The sequence below is a fragment of the Dreissena polymorpha genome, chromosome 13 (assembly GCF_020536995.1).
Source record: "Dreissena polymorpha isolate Duluth1 chromosome 13, UMN_Dpol_1.0, whole genome shotgun sequence".
Classification (NCBI taxonomy): Eukaryota; Metazoa; Mollusca; class Bivalvia; order Myida; family Dreissenidae; genus Dreissena; species Dreissena polymorpha.
The window spans coordinates 65,767,822-65,789,840 of NC_068367.1; the positions used below are offsets into that span (position 1 = coordinate 65,767,822).

Consider the following 22,019-nt stretch of genomic DNA (forward strand, 5'->3'; position numbering starts at 1 on the left):
TACTACCCCATATATTTTCGATATCCTTTGACATATTGCTTTTATATGTTGCATACTTGTTTACCAACATCACCCCAACGTATAAACAAGAGAAGACTACTGTATCAAGCATTTTTACATAATTATGGCCCCTTTTACACTTAAATAATTGAAAATTTTGCTTAATTTGCCATAACTTCTTTATTTATGATCACATTTTATTATTACTTTGACAAAACAACACTTACCTGAATACCACAATGGATTCCACCCAAACAATTCCCCACACCCCTACCCAGAATCCCTCCCCCCTCCACCTCCCCCCCCCCTAAAAAAATTTTTTTTTTTTTTAAATCATCTAATAAATTACCCCACCCCACATTATACCCCCCTCTAACCCCCCTACCCCCCCCCCTAATTTTGTTTTTTTAAACATCATCTTATAAATGACCACACCCCACATTATTTTTTTTTTCCTTTTTTTATTTTTGAAAGATCTCTAATAAATTATTGATTATGAACAATTTCCCCATGATGGCTAATATGTTATATTGTCAAGCACTCGAATAGTCGAACGCGCTGTCCTCTAACAGCTCTTGTTATTTGACACTGTATACTTGTTTGAAGCATTACATTATTTTACTGACTATTCCTTGGTATGTACATGTATTAATTGTGTATTTCAGCAAGTGCAGTAAAGTGACCCCGATTTCGGAGCTGACCAACATGCAGCCCACAGACCTACAGGGACTGTCAGTGGAGCTGGAAACTGTCATGGGGGGAATCAAAAGCCTACAGATAAATCAGGAGGCCAGTGTTCAGTCATTGCAGAGAACATACAAGGAACATGGGGCAGTCATGATAGAACAATTTCGTGGAAATTTAAATACTAACATTGATGAGTGTGGTAATAGTTCTGTTGGTACATCGGGCAAAAATTTAAAAGAAGAAATGTGTTGGAGTGTTCTTTCTATCTTGAATGAATTTGATAATATTACTGTGAAGGAACTAAACGAGATAAAAGAGGAAGTTATAAGCATAAAAGGGTCAGTTACAAGTTCTATTCATAAATGCACCAGTCTTCACAATGACTTGTCACATTTCCATGAAATTGTTCAGAAAATTGGAGATAATAAGGAGCTCTGCCTTATAGCCAGCATAAAATGTAAGCATATAATACAGCAGGCATTGACTCTGCTAGGAAAGTCAGGCAAGGCGATTAAGGTCCAGAGTAATACTGTGCACAATGTGAGAATACCAAGTGATTCAGATGAATGTTGGATCTCAGGCATATGTGTTCTTCCCGATGGGCAGGCACTGGTTGTAGACTGGAAAAATCAGAATGTTAAGCTGCTGAACCAGCAGTACCAGGTGGTGAGTCACTGGGATGTGAATGCTCGGCCAGTTGACATTTGTTTGATCACACCCAGTGAGGTTGCAGTGGCTGTGATTGACAATGATAGCAAGATACATGAGGTCCAGTTTATCACTGTAAACCAGGGAAAGCTTGTTCCTGGCCGGAAGTTTCAGTTACAACATGAATGTAGAGGTATTGACCATCACCAAGGAGACCTTTTTGTCATCTCTAGTGAAGAACTGTACAAATACACACTGAATGGCAAACAGGTCTGCAGTCTCTATAGGTCATTTGATGGTACAGGTAAGAATCATGGTGAATCCATCCTGATAACATTTGTAATATGTAAAGGGATTTTTCTAGCCATTGTGGGAAAAGGAGTTTAGTCAAATTTTGTTATTAGCTCGGCTGTTTTCAGAGAATACCCGAGGTATTGTCATAGCCAGCTCGTCGTCCGTTGTAGGCGTTGGCTAAAACCTTAACATTGGCTCTAAATTCAAAGTGCTTCCACCTACAACTTTGAAACTTCATATGTAGATGCACCTTGATGAGTTCTACACGCCACACCCATTTTGGGGTCACTAGGTCAAAGGTCAAGGTCACTATGACCTCTTATATAAAACTTTAACATAGGCTCTAAAATGAAAGTGCTTCCACCTACAACTTTGAAACTTCATATGTAGATGCACCTTGATGAGTTCTACACGCCACTCCCATTTTTGGGTCATTAGGTCAAAGGTCAAGGTCACTGTGACCTCTAATATAAAACTTTAACATAAACCTTAACATTCGCTCTAAAATCAAAGTGCTTCCACCTACAACTTTGAAACTTCAAATGAACAGGCACCTTGATGAGTTCTACACGCCACACCCATTTTTGGGTCACTAGGTCAAAGGTCACTGTGACCTTTAATATAAACTTTAACATAGGCTCTAAAATCAAATTGCTGTTACCTACAACTTTGAAACTTCATATGTAGATGAACCTTGATGAGTTTTACACGCCACACCAAATGTTGGGTCACTAAGTCAAAGGTAAAGGTCACTGTGACCTCTAAAAAAAAATCTGACAAGCTTTCACAGCCGAGCGTTGGCACCTGTTATGCTGTGCTCTTGTTAAAAATCCAGACAATGACAAATTTTTTATCGACTTAATGAACCGAATTCAGGGATTTATTTTTTAATCAACAAATATTGACCCATAAGGCCTTTATCTTGTTGTTTTTTTAAATCATATAAATTATAGTTATATACTTTGTGAGATGAAAATAAAATAAAATTCAGATGTCATAGCAGAAAACCCGCTGATGTATTATAAAATATTTGTTCTATAATTCATATGTGCCCTTGAATACTACAGTCCATTACATCCACTACATGACATGTCTATAAATAGAAACTGAGTTCCTGGGAAAGAGACACTTTCTGACCCTGTCTTAATTTTGTGGTTGTTAAATGATTGTACATGTACAATATGTTTGATAGATTGAACAATTTCATAACACCATATAACAAAGGTACTCTTGTGGTTGTATTCTTTTATGAAGTGTTCACGTGTATGTATTAATTTCATTGCAATTATAGTAGTAAGATCTATGTTCATTTAAACATTTTGCTGTTGAAATTGGTTTGGTAACTAACTAGCTAGAAAAGTGTCAATAACTGCTGTTTTGAATAATTTTTTTTTTGTTATAAACACTTGAAAAACACAAATAATGTTGTAACACGGCACATGAATTATAACTGCTTTGGTCAATTTCACTTATTTCAGTACATAGTTATCACATGTATACATGTGTGGGAAATCTATTCATGCTGCACATAGTAACATGGTATAAACTGTTGATTGAACTGTGCAATTGTTTCTGTATGTGTAATTGTTTCCATCTGTGTAATTGTTTTGCTTCAATTCATATCTAACTCACCAGTCGCATTTCAGCATGTCAAACGTTAACACAATAGCTCTGCTACTGAAGTTTATTGTCACGCTTAACTATTGAATCATTGAAATGTATGCATATATTTTAGATGTGTAAAGGCCTCTTTATAGCAACATATGCGTAATACAATATCACTGCAGTACGTTTAATAAGATTATTTAACATTGACAGTAATTCAATATCTTGATGTTACTCTGTTTTGCAGTAGACAGGTGTGCTGTGAGTACCACAGGAGACAGGCTGTACATCACCAGCCACTGGCTGCACAAGCTTCTCACCCTGGCCAGGGATGGCACACTCCTGGCTACATACACAGACCCAGCACTACTGCACTCAGATGGTCTACATGTGACCCCTGCAGGCCAGGTGCTGGTCTGTGGATGGATAACCAACACTGTACTACAGGTGGGCTGGGAGGGTAAGAGTAAGCTGGCTACTTTTGCTACTCAGAAGGATGGAGTGAGGTACCCATGGTCAGTCTGCTACAGCAGCACCACATCCTCCATCATTGTGGGACAGTACAACAACAACAACATCCTTGTGTTCAGAGTGGAATAGTGTGTACATGTATGTATTAGTTGTTGTAATTAGTGATTAGTATTTCAATTACAATGTGTTGTTTAGCGTACGAACATAGTAGTGTAAGTGTGTAGCTAAAAGATACAAATAATTTATGTAAAAATATAGTTATCTGATTACACAATGTGAGGGGTTTTGTTAGAACATTAGATCTAATGCATATTATGTTATGTTGTCATATCATTTGTGTCATTATGGTCCTAACATTTAGTTCTTGTAAACTGTGCATGAAAAAACAAAGCATTTCAACTGAAAATTTCATATTTGTACATAGATGCACATGTACATAGCAACTGAGGCTATTTTTAGACTTTCATTTCTATAAACACCATGCCATGTAAGAAATGTATATGGATGAATATTTTTTAAATAAAATGTTGTTTAAGTAATCTTTGGAGGAGTATATATTTATATTTTACGCAATGTTTACAGAAAGGTAACACTTGATGTGAGATTTATTAATTTGCCATATTTTATGCTGTTGAACATCTGTTATTGATTTTCATTACATTTATATAAATTTGTGTGAGTCCTAAATATACATACAAGAAAAACATCAAGCTATTTTGCTGCTCCAGTCGCTGCTGAGTCAGGACAAGGATGCTGAGGATGTGGTGGACAAGGATGACCTGAATACACAGAAGGTAACAAAGACGTTTTAATTATCAGGCCTTTTCATGGCCAATTTGGGAAAAAATGCAATTTTTGGATTTTTATTTTTTTCGTGCGAAAAGTCCATTGATTTCAGAAAAACAAATTTAATATAACTATTTCTAATACTTAATATTAAAAGAATAAAATCATATTATGCTAGTTATATAATTTTTTTTAGATCTTATTGAAATATAATTGAGACATATTAATCATAAGGCACTTATTATGCCCCCCTTTTGAAGAAGAGGGGGTATATCGTTTTGCACATGTCGGCCTGTTGGTCCTTCTGTCCGTCCACCAGATAGTGTCCTGATGATAACTAAAGAACGCTAAGGCCTAGGATCATGAAACTTCATAGGTACATTGATCATGACTAGCAGATTGATTTTCAGGTCACTAGGTCAAAGGTCAAGGTCACAATGACTCGAAATAGTCAAATAGTTTCCGGATGATAACTACAGAATGCTTAGGCCTAGGATCATGAAACTTAATAGGTATATTGATCATGACTGGCAGATGACCCCTATTGATTTTCAGGTCACTAGGTCAAAGGTCAAGGTCACAGTGACTCAAAATGGTAAAATGATAACCGAAATAGAAAAATGGTTTCCGGATGATAACTCAAAAACGCTTACGCCTAGGATCATGAAACTTCATAGGTACATTGATCATGACTCGCAGATGACTCCTGTTGATTTTGAGGTCTGTAGGTCAAAGGTCAAGGTCACAGTGACCCGAAATAGTAAAATGGTTTCCTGATGTAAACTCAAGAATAATTAGGCCTAGGATCATGAAACTTCATAGGTATATTGATCTTGACTAGCAGAAGACCCCTTTTGATTTTCAGATCACTAGGTCAAAGGTCAAGGTCACAGTGACTCGAAATAGTCAAATGATTTCCGGATGATAACTCAAGAATGCTTACGCCTAGGATCATGAAACTTCATAGGTACATTGATCATGACTGGCAGATTGATTTTCAGGTCACTAGGTCAAAGGGGAAGGTCACAATGACTCGAAATAGTCAAATGGTTTCCGGATGATAACTACAGAATGCTTAGGCCTAGGATCATGAAACTTCATAGGTATATTGATCACGACTGGCAGATGACCCCTATTGATTTTCAGGTCACTAGGTCAAAGGTCAAGGTCAAAGTTACTCAAAAGAGTAAAATGGTTTCCGGATGATAACTTAAGAAGTCTTACGCCTAGGATCATGAAATTTCATAGGTACATTGATCATGACAGGCAGATGACCCCTATTGATTTTCAGGTCACTAGGTCAAGGTCACAGTGACTCGAAACAGTAAAATGGTTTCCTGATGTTATCTCAAGAAAAATTAGGCTTAGGATCATGAAACTTTAGAGGTATATTGATCATGACTGGCAGATGACCACTACAGATTTTCAGGTCACTAGGTCAAAGGTCAAGGTCACAGTGACAAAAAACATATTCACACAATGGCTGCCACTACAACTGACAGCCCATATGGGGGGCATGCATGTTTTACAATCAGCCCTTGTCTTTATAACTGTATCTACACATGTGCAGACATGTGGTGTCACCAGTGAACACTTTTAATCCACACTTGGAGATCGAATGCCTAATTCTCTTTTTATGCCCCCCTTCTAAGAAGAGGGAGTATATTGTTTTGCTCATGTCGGTCCGTCCGTCCGTATGTCTGTATGTCCGTCGACCAGATGGTTTCCGGATGATAACTCAAGAATGCTAAGGCCTAGGATCATGAAACTTCATAGGTACATTGATCATGACTCGCAGGTGACCCCTACTGATTTTCAGGTCACTAGGTCAAAGGTCACAGTGACTCAACACAGTACAAATATTGTTTTGCTCATGTCGGTCCGTCCGTCCTTATGTCTGTATGTCCGTCCACCAGATGGTTTCCGGATGATAACTCAAGAATGCTTAGGCCTAGGATCATGAAACTTCATAGGTACATTGATCATGACTCGCAGATGATTCCCATAGATTTTGAGGTCACTAGGTCAAAGGTCAAGGTCATGGTGACCGGAAATAGAAAAATGGTTTCCGGATGATAACTCAAAAACGCTTACGCCTAGGATCATGAAACTTCATTGGTACATTGATCATAACTCGCAGATGACCCCTATTGATTTTGAGGTCACTAGGTCAAAGGTCAAGGTCAAAGTGACCCGAAATAGTAAAATGGTTTGCGGATGATTACTCAAGAACGCTTAGACCTAGGATCATGAAATTGTATAGGTACATTGTTCATGACTCTCAGATGACCCCTATTGATTTTCAGGTCACTAGGTCAAAGGTCAAGGTCACATTGACCCTAAACAGTTAAATGGTTTCTGGATGATAACTCAAGATCACTTACGCCTAGGATCAGGAAACTTCATAGGTACATAGATCATGACTTGCAGATGACCCCTATTTATTTTTAGGTCACTAGGTCAAAGGTCAAGGTCATGTTCACCCGAAACAGTAAAATGGTTTCCGGATGATAACTCAAGAATGCTTATGCCTAGGATCATGAAACTTCATAGGTACATTGATCATGACTCACAGATGACCCCTATTGACTTTTAGGTCACTATGTTAAAGGTCAAGGTCACGGTGACTCGGACACAGTAAAATGGTTTCCGGATGATAACTCAAGACTGCTTACTCCTAGGATCATGAAACTTCATAGGTACATTGATCATGACTTGCAGGTGACCCCTACTGATTTTCAGGTCACTAGGTCAAAAGTCACGGTGACTCGACACAGTAAAATTGTTTCCGAATGATGTCTCAAGAAAACTCCTAGGCCTAGGATCATCAAACTTCATAGATACCTTGATCATGACTGGCAGATTATCCCTATTGATTTTCAGGTCACTAGGTCAAGGTCACAGTGACAAAAAACGTACTAACACCATGGCTGCCACTACAACTGACAGCCCATATTTGGGGCATGCATGTTTTACAAACAGCCCTTGTTAAAGAAAGAAAAACGCTTTGCATATGGGTCCATTTCACATACCCATAAATATGCCAGGAAAAGACTCGCTTATGTATCCCCTATGTATTAAGAGTGCAAAAAAGATGAGGTGGAAAAGAAAAGTATGAATGTACTTAAGATAAAATATCCTCTTTACTTGTTTGTATAGTGTAAACTCGTATATATATTCATCCGAAATTTCGTGGTCAAAAAGACTTTTACGGACACATTAGTTTATTTTGTGGATTTCTCAGTTCAGAAAAATAAATGATGAATTTGTGTCAGTTACTTTTCTGTGTGTGATAAATTTGTGGATCAGTCAACCCTTAAAATCAACAAAAATAATGTCCCTCAAATAATAATGGTTTACAGTGTAACCTGTGTACAAAGAATGTTAAAGATGAAATTGACAAGAATGATATGATTTAACAAAACATAAAATGGCGTCTTTTATTGTGTATATCATGTTTACAGCAGGACTTGTTTTACTTGAGGATCAATAACTCAAACTCTTCTTCAGCTCGATGCTTTCCAACTTATCATACAGGAACCTCAGTTACACAACACCCCGAGAATTTCTGTCATCCTCATAAGGCCTTGAGTTTTTATAAAGTTGTGAGATATTTAATAAAGCTTATAAATATGATTCCATGGAATGCATTTGTTCTCAATAAGAAGGACCCCGGCCTCATTCCCAGTACAGTGTAATAAAAGCTTTAGAGTTAGTTTTCATGCATGCAATGGCAACAATGTAAGGTTGCATGGGAAAACAGGACTTAATGCATGTGTGTAAAGTGTTGTCCCAGATAAGTCTGTGCAGTTTGCATATTCCATATTGGTTCGCTCAACGTTACAGCAACTGCTCAGCAAAGAAGACAACTGTCTGGTGAAAGGCTGGCCGTATTACAGTCCAGTGATGTGGGGACGCGGCCTTTCCATGTCTGGAGATTGCATTGTAGCGGACACTAACAAAAAAAGTTAAAAATATTAATAATGAATTGACAGATTAATAAAGTATTGACCAACAATTTAAATGATGTTTGCGTACGATATGGTTTGATTGAATCAATTGTCATGTTATTTTGGACAAGGAACCAGTGAAATGCCAAGTTCAAAATTGATGAGAATGAAGTTTTGCCTCTGAAAAACTTCAACGCTTATCAAGAGACATAGTTTGTTATAGATTGTAATATAAACCTTTTTTACTAGTTTATATTTTCCATGTTTTTAGGAGAGCCCCGGTTTTGAGAGTTGGTACGGCAACGGCACCAGTCGGGCCCGCAGAAGCCTCAAGTCAAGCACGACCCCTCCCCTGACCCCTAGCTTCTCCCATTTTACATCCAGCTTCAAAGGGTCAGCATCGTTGAACAAATTCCTCCTATAGAAAATTTTGAGCACAAAGAGTTTTCACACATGGTTATCATCAACCACAATTTTTGTGTCGAGTGATCCGCACTTGAGCCTGATTGGTTTGTTAGACCCGAGTGCCGGAGATGGGACAACCGTTACAGACACAATGACTTATTGCAGCAGTTATGGCAACATGTACAGTCAGTTCTCAATGTTGGACTTCACAACTAATATCACGATAAATACAAAGTAGGATAACTCGTTCCATTCTTTTTGGGACAAACAATACAACGGAAAGAAACAAAAGAAAATCAAGGAATATTTGTAGAGTTTTAGTCGGAAGCGTATGCTTACCACTGGGATACTCCTGGACAGTCGTAACTTTACGGACAGTCCCGGTTTGTCCTCACAGGTGTCCAAACTGTCCAAAGAGAACGCACTTTTGACGCAGTTGCTAACAAAGAAAGGCAGCACCGACTTTGTTGTGAACACTCATAGCATCCATGGCCATGCCTCAGGCAGGAAGTTCGACCAACAGCTGAAACAAGGTGCTAAAGGTCAACCCATCAGGGTTTGTAACTACCCACTCCAATCCTAAACAGCCTGGCATTGAGTTGGCGCTTGAGAAGGCGTTGAAAAATGACAGCAGTTTTGTTGTGTGGTCCAGTATACCCTTTGGCTCTCAACCCGATGTTAGGTAGAACTCAAACTGGGCCCTTAGCAATATCAGCGAGGCTAGAATGTCATCTCTGCATCTTGAGCTTCAGGTGAGACCTTACAGTGTTATTTATTTGGTCAAAGCATTGCTAATCTCAAAAAGTCTATTCCATATTTTTTGATAATTACTGGCTTAATTCCCAATTAAATGTTTGCCAAAACAAATACTGTTTTTAATAGGTTGTTGCATTGAGTTCATTTCTTTATTCAGCTCTATAAGTTGAACATAAGTACAATTTATATTTATAGCACTGATTCTAAATTTGTAAGTATTCTTTAGCAAAATGCTGTATTGCGTCATATTTAAAGTGGTTAAGTGTCACGTTTAAAAGTGCTTAAGTTATTCCTGTTTTTTAATGTACAGATAAATATGGCAACACTTCCAACAGCTGAGCCTTGGTGAGTTCAACTTTCATCCGCTGAGTCACTCGAGGTGAAACAATCTGATCCACAGATAGAGCAGGCGCTGAGTGACTCGCCTGTTTACGTGACTGACCTCCATATGTTGCTCTCCAATAATGTGAACCTGACTGAGGAGCAGTGTTGTCCTACATTCCCTGTTCTGGGTGGTGACTTTGGCGTCAAGACTCACACAATCTCTGGCTATGGCCCTATCGCAGCTGCAGCAGCAACAAAAACAGGAAGTATTTCAGCTGCACTCTGGGAAAACAGGGCTTAATGCATGTGCCTAAAGCGTTGTCTCAGATAAAGGTGTTAAGTCTGTCGCTCTTATCAGTGACCACACTTTCCGAATAGGCCTTTAAATGAAAATTCCTTAAAAGCGGAAAGTGTCATGGCTGATGAGTTTGTGCGGACTGCACAGGCTAATCTTGAACGACTTTTTAGGCTTATGCATTTAGCCCGGTTTTTAAAGAGTGTTGAGTTGCACATTAAGTTTACGTAACATCAGTTCCTTTCTGACCTTTGTGAAGAAAAGTTCCTATTACCAATTTGGAATTTTGTGTTTTTAAATTAGTCAAACTGAGTAAATAAATACATATATAAGAGTTGATTTGATGTCAGTTTTAATCATTAAGGGTTAGGGCATATATTCATTCATTTTTGTTCCAAAATTCAGCCTCTAAACCAAAAGTTTTTTGTGTGTTTTCACTTGTATATTAACAAAATTCCCCTTGCATAAATTAAACAAAATACTTATTAAATTATTTAAATTAAACAATTATTGAAATGCAGTCAACATTCTATGAAATAATTATCTGCATTTATTTTAAATAAGAATATCTTTAACCCTTTGCATGCTGGGTAATTTGTCATCTGCTAAAATGTCGTCTGCTGAATTTCTAAAATTAGCATTTTCTTCACTTTTTTTCAAAGAATACTATCAGAATAGCAAACAGTTTGGATCCAGATGAGACGCCACGTTTTGTGGCGTCTCATCTTGATCCAAACTGTTTGCAAAGGCCTTTAAAATCCTGTTCCAGCGCTTAAAGGGTTAAATTAAAATTTTTAATAACCACCTGTCCAAGTTTTAAGTATACAAATATGCTGCTGGAGTAAGAATATGCCCTGTAGATATTTATTAATTATACCCCTGTTAATTGGTGTATATTGGAATCACATTGGATGGATGTCTGTCGGTCTTTCTAAATGTCGGTGGCCTGTGGCTGTTCACATTCAACGTTCAGCATTCAAACTTTCAGGTATTTTCATTCTCATATGAGGTTGTGCATCTACATTTTGTATCAAACTTCACTGAAAATTACAAAACTAAGACAATCTATAACATCATGCTACATATTATGACTTGCACCATTGGGTGATATTTTTGTCACAATGGTAACAAATTCTTGTTTAACTAGAAAGCAATTACACCTTTTAGCTTATAGTATTTTTATACAGATTAGAAGATGTTGTTTTCTTCAAAGAATTCAAAAAAAAAAATATTTTGCTTTGGGATATGGTCAGCCATATAACTTGTTAATTGAATGGTCATGAAATAATGTTCATGTCCATTCTCTCAATGATTCTGCTTTTATATTTTGCATACTTCTTAAGCAACATGAACCCAACCTATAAATAAGAGCGGACAACTTTATCAAGCATTTTGTAAGAATTATGGTCCTTTTTTCACTTAGAATATGCATATTATTGATAAATTTATGTTAAAGTTTGCGTACCACCTCAAATATTTGTTATGTCCCTTAACATATTGCTTTCATATTGAGTATACTTCTTTACCAACATGACCCCAATCTATAAACAGGAGCAGACAACTGTAACAGGCATTTTGTAAGAATTATGGCTCTTTTTTCCACTTAGAATATGCATACTATTGATAAATCTATGTTAAAGTTTGCGTACCACATCAAATATTTTCTATGTTCATTGTAATATTGCTTTTATATTTTTCATACATCTTGACCAACATGACCACAATCTATAATCAAGAGCAGACAACTATATCAAGCATTTTGTAAGAACTATGTTCCCTTTTTATATGTAGAAAATTGAAACTTTGGTGAAGTTTTGTGTTTAGGTTCACTTTATTCCTAAAGTATCAAAGCTATTGTTTACATACTTGCAACACTCACTAACTATCGTAAGGGGACTGTGCAGGCAAAGTTATGTAACTCTTAATGGCATTTTGACAGAATTATGGCCCCTTTTATACTTAGATAATTTAACATTTGGTTAAGTTTTGTGTTTTGGTCCATTTTACTCCTTAAGTGCTTTCAGACTTGGAAAACTGTTATAAGGGGACTGTACAGGGCAAGTTGCATAACTCTGGTTGGCATTTTAATGGAATAATGGCGCTTTTTTGTCTTCCTAACTTGGAATATTTTGTTAAATTTTGTGTTTAGATCCACTTTACTTCTTAAGTATCAAGGCTATTGCTTTCAAACTTCAAATACTTTCCAATTATCATGAGGGTACTGTACCTGGCAAGTTGAATTTGACATTGACCTTTGAATGACCTTGACTCTCAAGGTCAAATTAATAAATTTTAATTAAATTGCCATAACTTCTTTATTAAGGATCAGATTTGATTCATACTTTGACATAACAACACTTACCTGACATAACACAATGACTCCACCAAAACCATCCCCCACGCCCCACCCCAGAATCCCCCCCCCCCAAAAAAAAAAATCAAACAAAATAAATAAAAAAAAATTATTTTTTTCCTTTTTTTTATTTTTGAAAGATCATCTAATAAATGACCACACACCCACATTATACCCCCTCTCTCTACCCCCGCCCAACCCCCCCCCCCCACCCAAAAAGATTTTTTTCTTTGAAACATAGTAAAAAAATCCACAAATATTTATTTACTTTATTTTGGAAGGATTGTCCAACCATCCCACCCAAGCTATTGCTATCAAACTTAAAATAAAATCTTATTAGTTTGTTTTATGTCTTTACAAATGTTAAAGAGATTGTAGAAAATATACCTGAACTCAGAATCGTCTATAAAGTACAACTTCTTTTAAAACATAAGGGATCAATATCAGGGGACAAAAATATTCATAAACTGCACTCGTCCTGCAGGACGAGTGCATTAAAATTTTCACTCGTCCTGCAAACACACGCACTCGTCCTTCAAATATGTGTGAAATAAAGATTGCAAAGGGCTGATATGACTTATAAAATTTCCTAAAGTATATCACTGCTAAGCAGTGAAATAAGTTACTTTATTTATGAGGAACACAAAATAAATATTTTTTTCTAATGCTCGCGTGCTTTCCGTTTCGGACGTTTGAACATCGCCCCCGCCCCCTTTTAAGAACGCTCGTAAGGCACACATTTTTCAAACGAAATTCAGACTGGTTTAAATCTGGTTTAAAACCGTACTTCACGCTTAAATAATTCTTTAAAAGTCAATACTTACAGTGACTGCAGTCGCATGGTTCCCTGTCAACATGTACGCGCAAAGCTTACACCAAAAAGCCAATATTTACTCGGGACACAAGTCTCGTATAACAACACGCACCTGCTGTATAAAATTTACAATTACAATTTCCGGTTCATTCGCATTCTACTTTCGGAATAGATATGCTTTTAGAAAATGATTTAATTAAATGAAAAATAGTCTTACTGGTCAGAAAATTCATTTTTAACATCAGCTTTTTTTCACTCGTCCTGTAGGACGAGAGCTTTAGGGAAATTCACTCGTCCTTTCAAGATTTCACTCGTCAATACGAGCGGACGAGTGGAATTTTTGTCCCCTGAATATGTTTCAATTATGGTCCTCTTCCACTTAGAATATGACTATATTACCTTGACCTTATTGAATATGAACAATTTCCCCCTGATGGATTACGTTATACTGTCAAGCACTCGAATAGCCAAGCGTGCTGTCCTCTGACAGCTCTTGTTTGTGTAGAGGTCTATTAAAAACTGATAAAATTCCGGGATTTTCTAGATTTTCTGGTTCCTACAGGACCCCATACAATCACACATCTTTACACAGCTGAACAACAACAGGCCTTCTGGACATCCAAGGACAATGCCTTGGTAAAGGTGTCAAGCTCTTGGTCAGGAATTTTGGGTAAAGCTCCTACCCCCAGGGTACAGCCAGTCTATCCATGGAACTCCAAACTTCCCTGCTCAGGGGCCAAGACTACCTCATCTACAAGGTAGGTTGTTATGCAAACAGTTTCACAGTCATTCAAATAATTTTTGGTAGAGTATGGATATTAATGTCCCCACTATATGAGGTAAGGGGGGGGTATAAAGATTTGCCCTCATCTGTGATTTTGTCTGTCCTTCCATCCTTTCGTCCATCTCTTTCCCTTGTGTGGCCGCCCTAGCTAAAAAAAGTATTGTGCAAGAGGGATTGAAACTTTGCAGTTATTTAAAAAAGCATGTGAACTTGGGAACCTCCATATTTTGATTTGATATCTTTGACATAATTGAAGTGATGTTTTTTAACAGTTTTTTTTGCTACTAGAGGCCTGAAACTGTGGATGCATTTTGGATACCATGGTATCTGCTGTCCATCCTTTTGCAATGTATTTCTGTTTGTCAACTTTTTGTCAAGGGACATTTTCTCCTGAAGCACATGAAAGAATTAAATGAAACCTCACAGGAATGTTTCTTGGGTGTTCATTTTTATGTCCCCCACTATAGTAGTGGGGGACATATTGTTTTTGCCCTGTCTGTTGGTCTGTCTGTTGGTCTGTTTGCGCCAACTTTAACATTTTGCAATAACTTTTGCTATATTGAAGATAGCAACTTCATATTTGACATGCATGTGTATCTCATGAAGCTGCACATTTTGAGTTGTGAAAGTTCAAGGTCAAGGTCATCCTTCAAGGTCAGAGGTCAAATATATGTGGCCAAAATCGCTCATTTTATGAATACTGCAATATTGAAGATAGCAACTTGATATTTGGCATGCATGTGTATCTCATGGAGCTGCACATTTTGAGTGGTGAAAGGTCAAGGTCATCCTTCAAGGTCAGAAGTCAAATATATGTGGCCCAAATCACTTATTTTATGAATACTTTTGCAATATTTAAGATAGCAACTTGATATTTGGCATGCATGTGTATCTCATGGAGCTGCACATTTTCAGTGGTGAAAGGTCAAGGTCATCCTTCACAAAGTCAAGGTCATCCTTCAAGGTCAAACGTCATATAGGGGGACATTGTGTTTCACAAACACATCTTGTTTTCTTCGTTTTTGAAACCCATAGCCAAGAGGTTTAATGTTTGGTGTGCAACAGTGTAAAGTGAGTCCTCTCAAAATATTACCAAATTATGTCTCTGGGATCAACTGGCTTAGCCCTAGGATTTCCCAGTTTTACATAAACATATTTAGGGACAACAAATCTTTGTCTGCAACTTCAAAGCCCAAGTGTTCCATATATGGTATGGAGCATAATCTAGAGGTCATCTACAGAGTTTGTTTGATTAATGCACCTGGCCCTTGTGGTCATTGACTGATATAGGTAAAACCTTCGAAAAAACATTTGGTTAAACCACAACACCCCTTGGTTTCATATTTGGTCCATGTAACTGATGCCATTTCCGAATGCATTGAATATATTTCTGGGATTTGTTAAGATCTTTCTATCTGTTCACAGGGACCTTATCCTCACAAGTTCAGTCCCAGAGAAAAATGTTACCCAACTGCAACACAGGCAATACATCTTAACAGGTAAGTCCCAGTAATAGTTTGTTATCCCCCGCCATAGGCGGAGGGATATTGTATTGGCGTTGTCTGTCCATCCGTCTTTCCGTCCGTCCTTCAGTCCATCTGGCACTTTTGTGTCTGGAGCTATATCTAGGAAGTGCTTTGGTTGATTTCATTGAAATTTGGTATGAGTATGTATATGGATAAGAGGCACTTCAAATGGGCATTGTACTCTATTTGTTAATAATGGAGTTATGACCCTTTGTATCTTGAAAAAAATGCTTTATAATATAAGCTTAGGGCTGCATCTTTATTTTACACATGAGCCAGAGCCATGAAACTTGCCATAGTTGTTGCCAATCATCTGGAGGTGCTTCACATTCAACACTTATAATGCTAGGGGCTAAGATCAAGGTCACACATTATTTAGTCATTTCTTTACTATGCATCAAGGGATTCTGTAATAACTGTCCAATTGTTCTCCAGTATCTAGCTGAGTGTTAAATATAAGATCCAGGTTGCTAGGCGCGTGGTCAAAGTCACACACAAAGATCAAAATCACACATTTTGATTAAATATGCCTTATGTGGTAAGGATTCTGCCATACTAAATTGATTCACAAAATGGCCTGATGTAATTGTCCTCAAATATCAGGCAGTGCAAGACCTATGCGTTTGTGACCCAAGTCAAGGTCACACATCAAAGATCACACATTGGTAGAAATAATTACTGCTTAGCCATTATTTTACTATGCTCAGTGGATTCTGTTTTGACCTTCTATAATTCTTTTCCATCTTCTTCCTTGCTGTGTGTCGTATGTAAGATTCATGTCTAGGGTTAAGGTTCATGTCTAAGGCTAAGGTTAACGTCTCACAATATACTATATGCAAGGATCAAGGTTACACAAATGCTTCATGTAAGGTCCTATGCTAAAACCCTTATCTGACCAGCATTTTTTCAAGAATTATGTATACATCTTTGTACTTAGAAATTACAGGTTAGAGATTTTGTGCTCCAACAAGTGAGAGCATATTGTCGCTGACTTGTCTGTCCTTCCTTCTGTCATAATTTTATCTGGAGGAGGATATTGTTTTGGCGTTGTCCGTCCATCCAGAAAACTTTTGTGTCCAGAAGCATATTGTGGAACTTCTTTTGTGCATTTTAATGAAACTTGTTTGTACATAAATGCATTTCATTAATAAAATATATGCCTAAAATGTTATGTTGTAAGTTTTTGATTTTTCCCAAATACTTATAATACACACATGTTGGGCCCTTTGTTCACCAACCATTCTTAGTTTCTTGTACATTTACATTAATTACTCTCCCCCCCCCCTTCCCGCACTAAAAGGTGGGAGGAATATAGAATTGGCGTTGTCTGTCAATCCATCCCTCTGTCACAATTTTGATATTGGTGGGGGATATAAATTCAACGAATTTACTTGTTTCACCACTTTTGGATTGGGGCTGGGGCCCTTTGGATTCTGAAAAACTGTGTTGTTTTAAGTACAATGGAGAAATTGGTGTTGTGGTTGTTTTTACTAACAATTGCTTAAATATTGGGGATAAAAGTGTGTTCAATATTACATTTGCTATGTTTCAACTTGTAGAGCTGATAAGGAAAATGAACTTAATATTGCAAAAAAAAATATATTTGTTTTGGAATCCTTCAATTGTTAATTTTATTCATTTTGGAAAAATCTATATTTTGTTACATTTTAAAAGGGGCCGAATAACAGCCCCAAATAAATATATATAAAACAACTGAGGTAAGTCCCTTGCCATTGGAAAAGGGATCACTGTGGCACAGCTGTGACCACCATCCATGAGGCCCATTCATAATAAGACTAGTTGTGGGAAAACTGGTCTTAATGCACGTGCTGGTTTAAGTCTCGCCCCAGATTAGCCTGTGCAGTCTGCACATGCTTATAATGGACTACACTTTCCACTTTTGGGGAATTTTTTGTTTAAGGATGTCTCTTCTACATGAAAATCCTGTCATGGCCAAAAGTTGTGTCCCTAAATATCCTGTGCCGACTGCACGTTCATTAAGCCCAATATTCACAGAATGTGGCCCTTATAACTTTAATACTTTGATGTAATCAAGCTGTAACAAATTGGTTAAACCCAAATGCAAACTCAGTTTTCTGCACTTCACTTAATTTACCAGTATATCTTATTTCAATAAGTGTGAAACTATTGCATTTCATATAGAAATGTGAAGAAGATACAACAGTTTCACGCTAAACCCTTAAATTAAAATTGACCATCAAGAGCAACAACATACAAATTATCTATAGGCACCAAGCAAACTGACTTTTTATCTCTTTACAAAATCAAGTTCCATATAAAAGGTAATTATCGTAATAAAACTGCCATTTATATGTGAAGGGGTCACTTGTATTTTTGCCTTTGCATTAGATGGTAAGAATGTTTATCTGGACAATATATAGGTTGATTTTGTATCGAGGTCACTTGCATCCAAAAACTATGTAACTATGTCACCAGGTCAAATCTTCAGAAACCCTTGATGCCTATATAGAGGCCACATTTATGACTCAATCTTGATAAAACTTTGAGAGAATGCATATCTTGACAATGGCAAGTTGGAATGAGGGATTGTGCATCCAAAAACTAGGTCACTAGTTATTATAGTAGAAAAATCTTCTTGCTACTCTAAAGGCCACATTTATGAGTTGATTTGATGACACTTTGTCAAAATGTTTATCTTTTCATTTTAGGTGTTTTAATTTATGTGACATGCATCCACTAGTTAATCTTTTGAAATCCTTGTTTCCGCAGTAGAAGTCACATACATGTCTCAATCTTGATGAAACTTTTTCAGAATGTTCATCTTGACAATATCTAAGCAAAGTTCAAAATTGAATTCCGATCTTGCACCAGGTCGAGTCTTCTACCAAAGTTTAATGTTTAACTCAGGTAAGCGCTTTAGGGCCATTATGAATCTCTTGTTTCAATTAACAACTTTCAGAGGATTTTCAATGCAGAACCATTTAGATTGTTATCTACTAAGGAACTTTGAGATTGTTTTAAAAGAAAATGTTAACATTTAAGGAATATAGAGTGTTTTGGTCAGTAAACTTGAAATACGTGTGGCGTTTAATTTGAGACAAATTTGCATGTTTTCTTTTCATTCATGTTTAAAGGTCCGTCAGTCTCTTGTGTAACAACCGAAGCTAAAGATGAAGTGCCACAGAGAGAAATAGAGGTCACAACAGTAAGACATGCAGATATTGCTGCTTCAGTCTCAATAGCAACATAAGCAGCAGCAGAAGCAAAAGCAGCAACAACACCCACAATTCAACAATCAACAGTGCCATTGCTGAGCTCTTTCAAATGTATGAGGCTTGGAAAAAACTTATATTGAGACTCACCTTTGGTGAATGTTTCCTTTAATTGTTGACTGAATAATTACAATGGAGCTTTTCTCTAAGATAACGCATGTGCCTAAAGTGTCGTCCACACAGGCTGATCTGGGACGACACTTTCCGCTTAAATGGTATTTTTTTTGTATTTAGGTAGTCTCTTCTTGCAAAAATCTGGTTTAGGCAGAGTGTTGTCAATGATTAGCCTGTGCAGATTGCACAGGCTTATCGAAGTGGATACATATCACACATACATTTTACTAAATTTTCACAGTCATAATAATGGAGTCATTTTTGTGAAGGTTAGTCATTCAGAGTGGTGCTTTGTCTGCATATAATGTTAAAGGATTGTATTGTATTTGATTAAACCATGTCCATATTTCTCAAGGCAATTATAATGAAACTTCAATTGTGTGAACCCCATGGAGTGTGGGTTGAGGGTTAGTTGACATTTTGTGACAAAGCTCTAACTTATCATTGGCCCAGTCACGACTCTCTTGCACAATATTAATGGACTTTCTCTGTATCTCATCATACATGGGAATTCAGAGGCTGTGTAACTTATATTATAAATAACTACGCACCGCAGTCTATTGCACCGTCCGCTCTGTATGGATTGTTTTAAATAAAACCTAATGGAGTTATTGAAAATATTTGTTAATTTCAATGTAAGAGCGTTATATAGCACAATATATTAACACCACAGATGCATATGCATGATAACTATTGTAATAATGGCAAACATCAAAACATGTATTTCTTAACATTTTGCCTCAAACACGTTATTATGAAAACATTTTTTTGTTTCAAAATATATCTAAATAACATGTGTTTCAAAAAAAATCTAAATATATTGATATATTTGACTTTGCTTTGATTTATCTTTCCTATGATTTCTCTTCTCCTAACTAGGTCGAGGATTACCTAAAACCACTCGGTGCCAAGCAATGAAATTATCAGCTGCCACCTTGACTTGACCACTGTACACACCTGGGAGTCAGGTTTAAGGTCACATCAGCTTAAATGTTCACGGCAGTAAGAAAATGTAAGATCTTAAAGGGACTTGTTCACAGATTGTGTGGGTAAGTTGACAGACCTCATTGGCATTACTAAAAAAAATGGCAACAATTTTAAATGAATAAACATATGACTACAACTTATACCAATATATTGCGGTACATAGTGTATAGTATCGCAATATGCTTTTACTGCCTTGAATACAAATATAAATTACCCCAGTTTGGAATCCAAATAGAGGCAGTTTTTTTTAATTTTACGTCCATAATTTTTATTATTTTAATTATTTTAGGTTATTCCATAAACTGTATTTTATTGGTTTTAATAATGTTTGTAAAAATATATTGAGAACTCGATGACCACTATATCTTAAAACAAAATGACTGCAGAACAGGTCTTAAACATTTTCCTTTAAATATGTCACTATCTTTCTCAGTAAACACAATGTCTGCAGAAAGAATAACCTCTTTCCCTTTAAAGAAATCTCAATATGTTTTTTACTGCAAACGGCTTTATTACAGAACTGGAATCTATCTTTGAACATTTTCCTGCAGTATTCACCGTCATTTGCAGTTAACAAGATGACTGAACAACATGGCATCAATGGCAAGGAAGAAGTGATCAGGGGGGGTAATCACGTGCAAGTCAAGATGGCGACGTCCATGCCAAGACTGGTATGGTTCGCTGTTTTATAGCCTTTACTAGTTTTATTAATTTTTAAATGCCGCTTTATTTCCAGCCATAACAGTAAGAAAGTGATTATTATTTGTTTTGTATTAATATACGCTTATATCTCGACTGGCTACGTATTTTCTTAGTGGGAGCTGTAATTTTGTGATCCCGCTAAGAAATTTTGTTGCGAGTAAAGTAGAGATATAGAGCGAATATTAATACGAAATAAACGCTTATAATTCTGCATGGACGCGACCATCTTAACTATTAGGTGATAACCACCTCTGAGTGATTGTCCTCAACTTATGTAAATCAACTTTTTCAAAATATGTTGTATTTGGTGAATCATCAAATATATATACCACTTTTGTCAGAAAAAGTTTATTATTTGTTTTTATATTAAAACTCTTCAAAAAAATTGGTCATAACCAACAAACAAAAAAATAAACTAATTTATAATATTTGGCGTGATTGCATTGACTGTATGTTAAGTTTTAAAAGGCTTTCCAACTCTGGAACTTTGTGGACACAAGGCTTTAGTTAAGCCTTTTTATTTTACCTTGTTTATATGAAAGTTTATGGCTTATTTAGAAAATCACAAGTGTGGCCGGGTTAAACCAGTACTTGGGAGTCTTGAAAAAAAATGTCCAAATCATGCTAGTATGGTCTCGTTTGACACATTATTGACTTTATTTCCAGAAAACCCTGATTGCAAAGCGTAGAGTCTGCTCGGGAAGCATTTGCACACAAGGCACAAACATCAGCTGCAATAATCGTCTTGATATTCTGTCATCGCCATGGTGCATGACCTTCAGTCTATGAACATAGGGAACCTTGGGTGAGTTTTCAAGTCATGTGCATGCTTTTTGCATGACACCAATTAAAGAGAAGGGTGGTTGAATGTAGATTCAACGTAGTCCGTCCAAACGTCTTTCGCTTCAGCTAACGGATGTGTTTGTTTACTGAAAGAATTGCGTCTTATGTGATGAAATGAAACATATGTTACATCATATGAACTTACCTTCTTGTGTAACTTTGTTCACTTTCTATGACGTTAATGGAGTTTTGTGACACAAGAAAAATGTGGGTGCGTCCGTGACCATGGTGACCAACTCTTGTTTCCTACTTCACAAAAGAGATATGAGTTTTCTCAGATAAAATCTTGCCCCAATGCACGTGTTTTGGGCCATCAGCTTATTGTCATTAATAATTAGGTACTATTTTTCGAATGGCAAAAAATTATCTGTATCAAATCCCATTCCATAGTAATAGTATATAAAGTGGTTATACTTCACCT

The 22,019-nt window shown here is 36.7% G+C and overlaps 1 protein-coding gene and 1 long non-coding RNA gene across 9 annotated transcripts in view; both read left to right on the top strand.

Moving 5' to 3' along the window:
* The window catches only part of LOC127855264 (uncharacterized), a 30,620-nt gene extending 20,433 nt beyond the window's left edge, over positions 1-10,187 (top strand). Inside the window, exons 2-6 of one of the 2 annotated variants that reach the window (XM_052390711.1) lie at positions 666-1,639; positions 3,482-3,843; positions 4,434-4,499; positions 8,713-9,598; positions 9,913-10,187. In XM_052390711.1, coding sequence (XP_052246671.1) covers positions 666-1,639; positions 3,482-3,834 — 1,327 coding nt within the window. In that variant the 3' untranslated portion in view covers positions 3,835-3,843; positions 4,434-4,499; positions 8,713-9,598; positions 9,913-10,187. Of the gene's footprint in view, positions 1-665; positions 1,640-3,481; positions 3,844-4,433; positions 4,500-8,337; positions 8,658-8,712; positions 9,599-9,912 lie in introns of those variants that run through there. The other variant, XM_052390712.1, reaches the window with a different exon arrangement.
* An 801-nt stretch (positions 10,188-10,988) lies between these two features.
* Positions 10,989-22,019, top strand: part of LOC127855286 (uncharacterized) — a 161,640-nt gene continuing 150,609 nt past the window's right edge. The window contains exons 1-7 of one of the 7 annotated variants that reach the window (XR_008037443.1): positions 10,989-11,982; positions 13,951-14,146; positions 15,598-15,671; positions 18,493-18,587; positions 18,815-19,006; positions 19,946-20,724; positions 21,422-21,560. This is a non-coding gene — a long non-coding RNA (uncharacterized LOC127855286). Of the gene's footprint in view, positions 11,983-12,827; positions 14,147-15,597; positions 15,672-18,492; positions 18,588-18,814; positions 19,007-19,945; positions 20,725-21,421; positions 21,561-22,019 lie in introns of those variants that run through there. The other 6 variants (XR_008037444.1, XR_008037446.1, XR_008037442.1 and 3 more) reach the window with 6 other exon arrangements.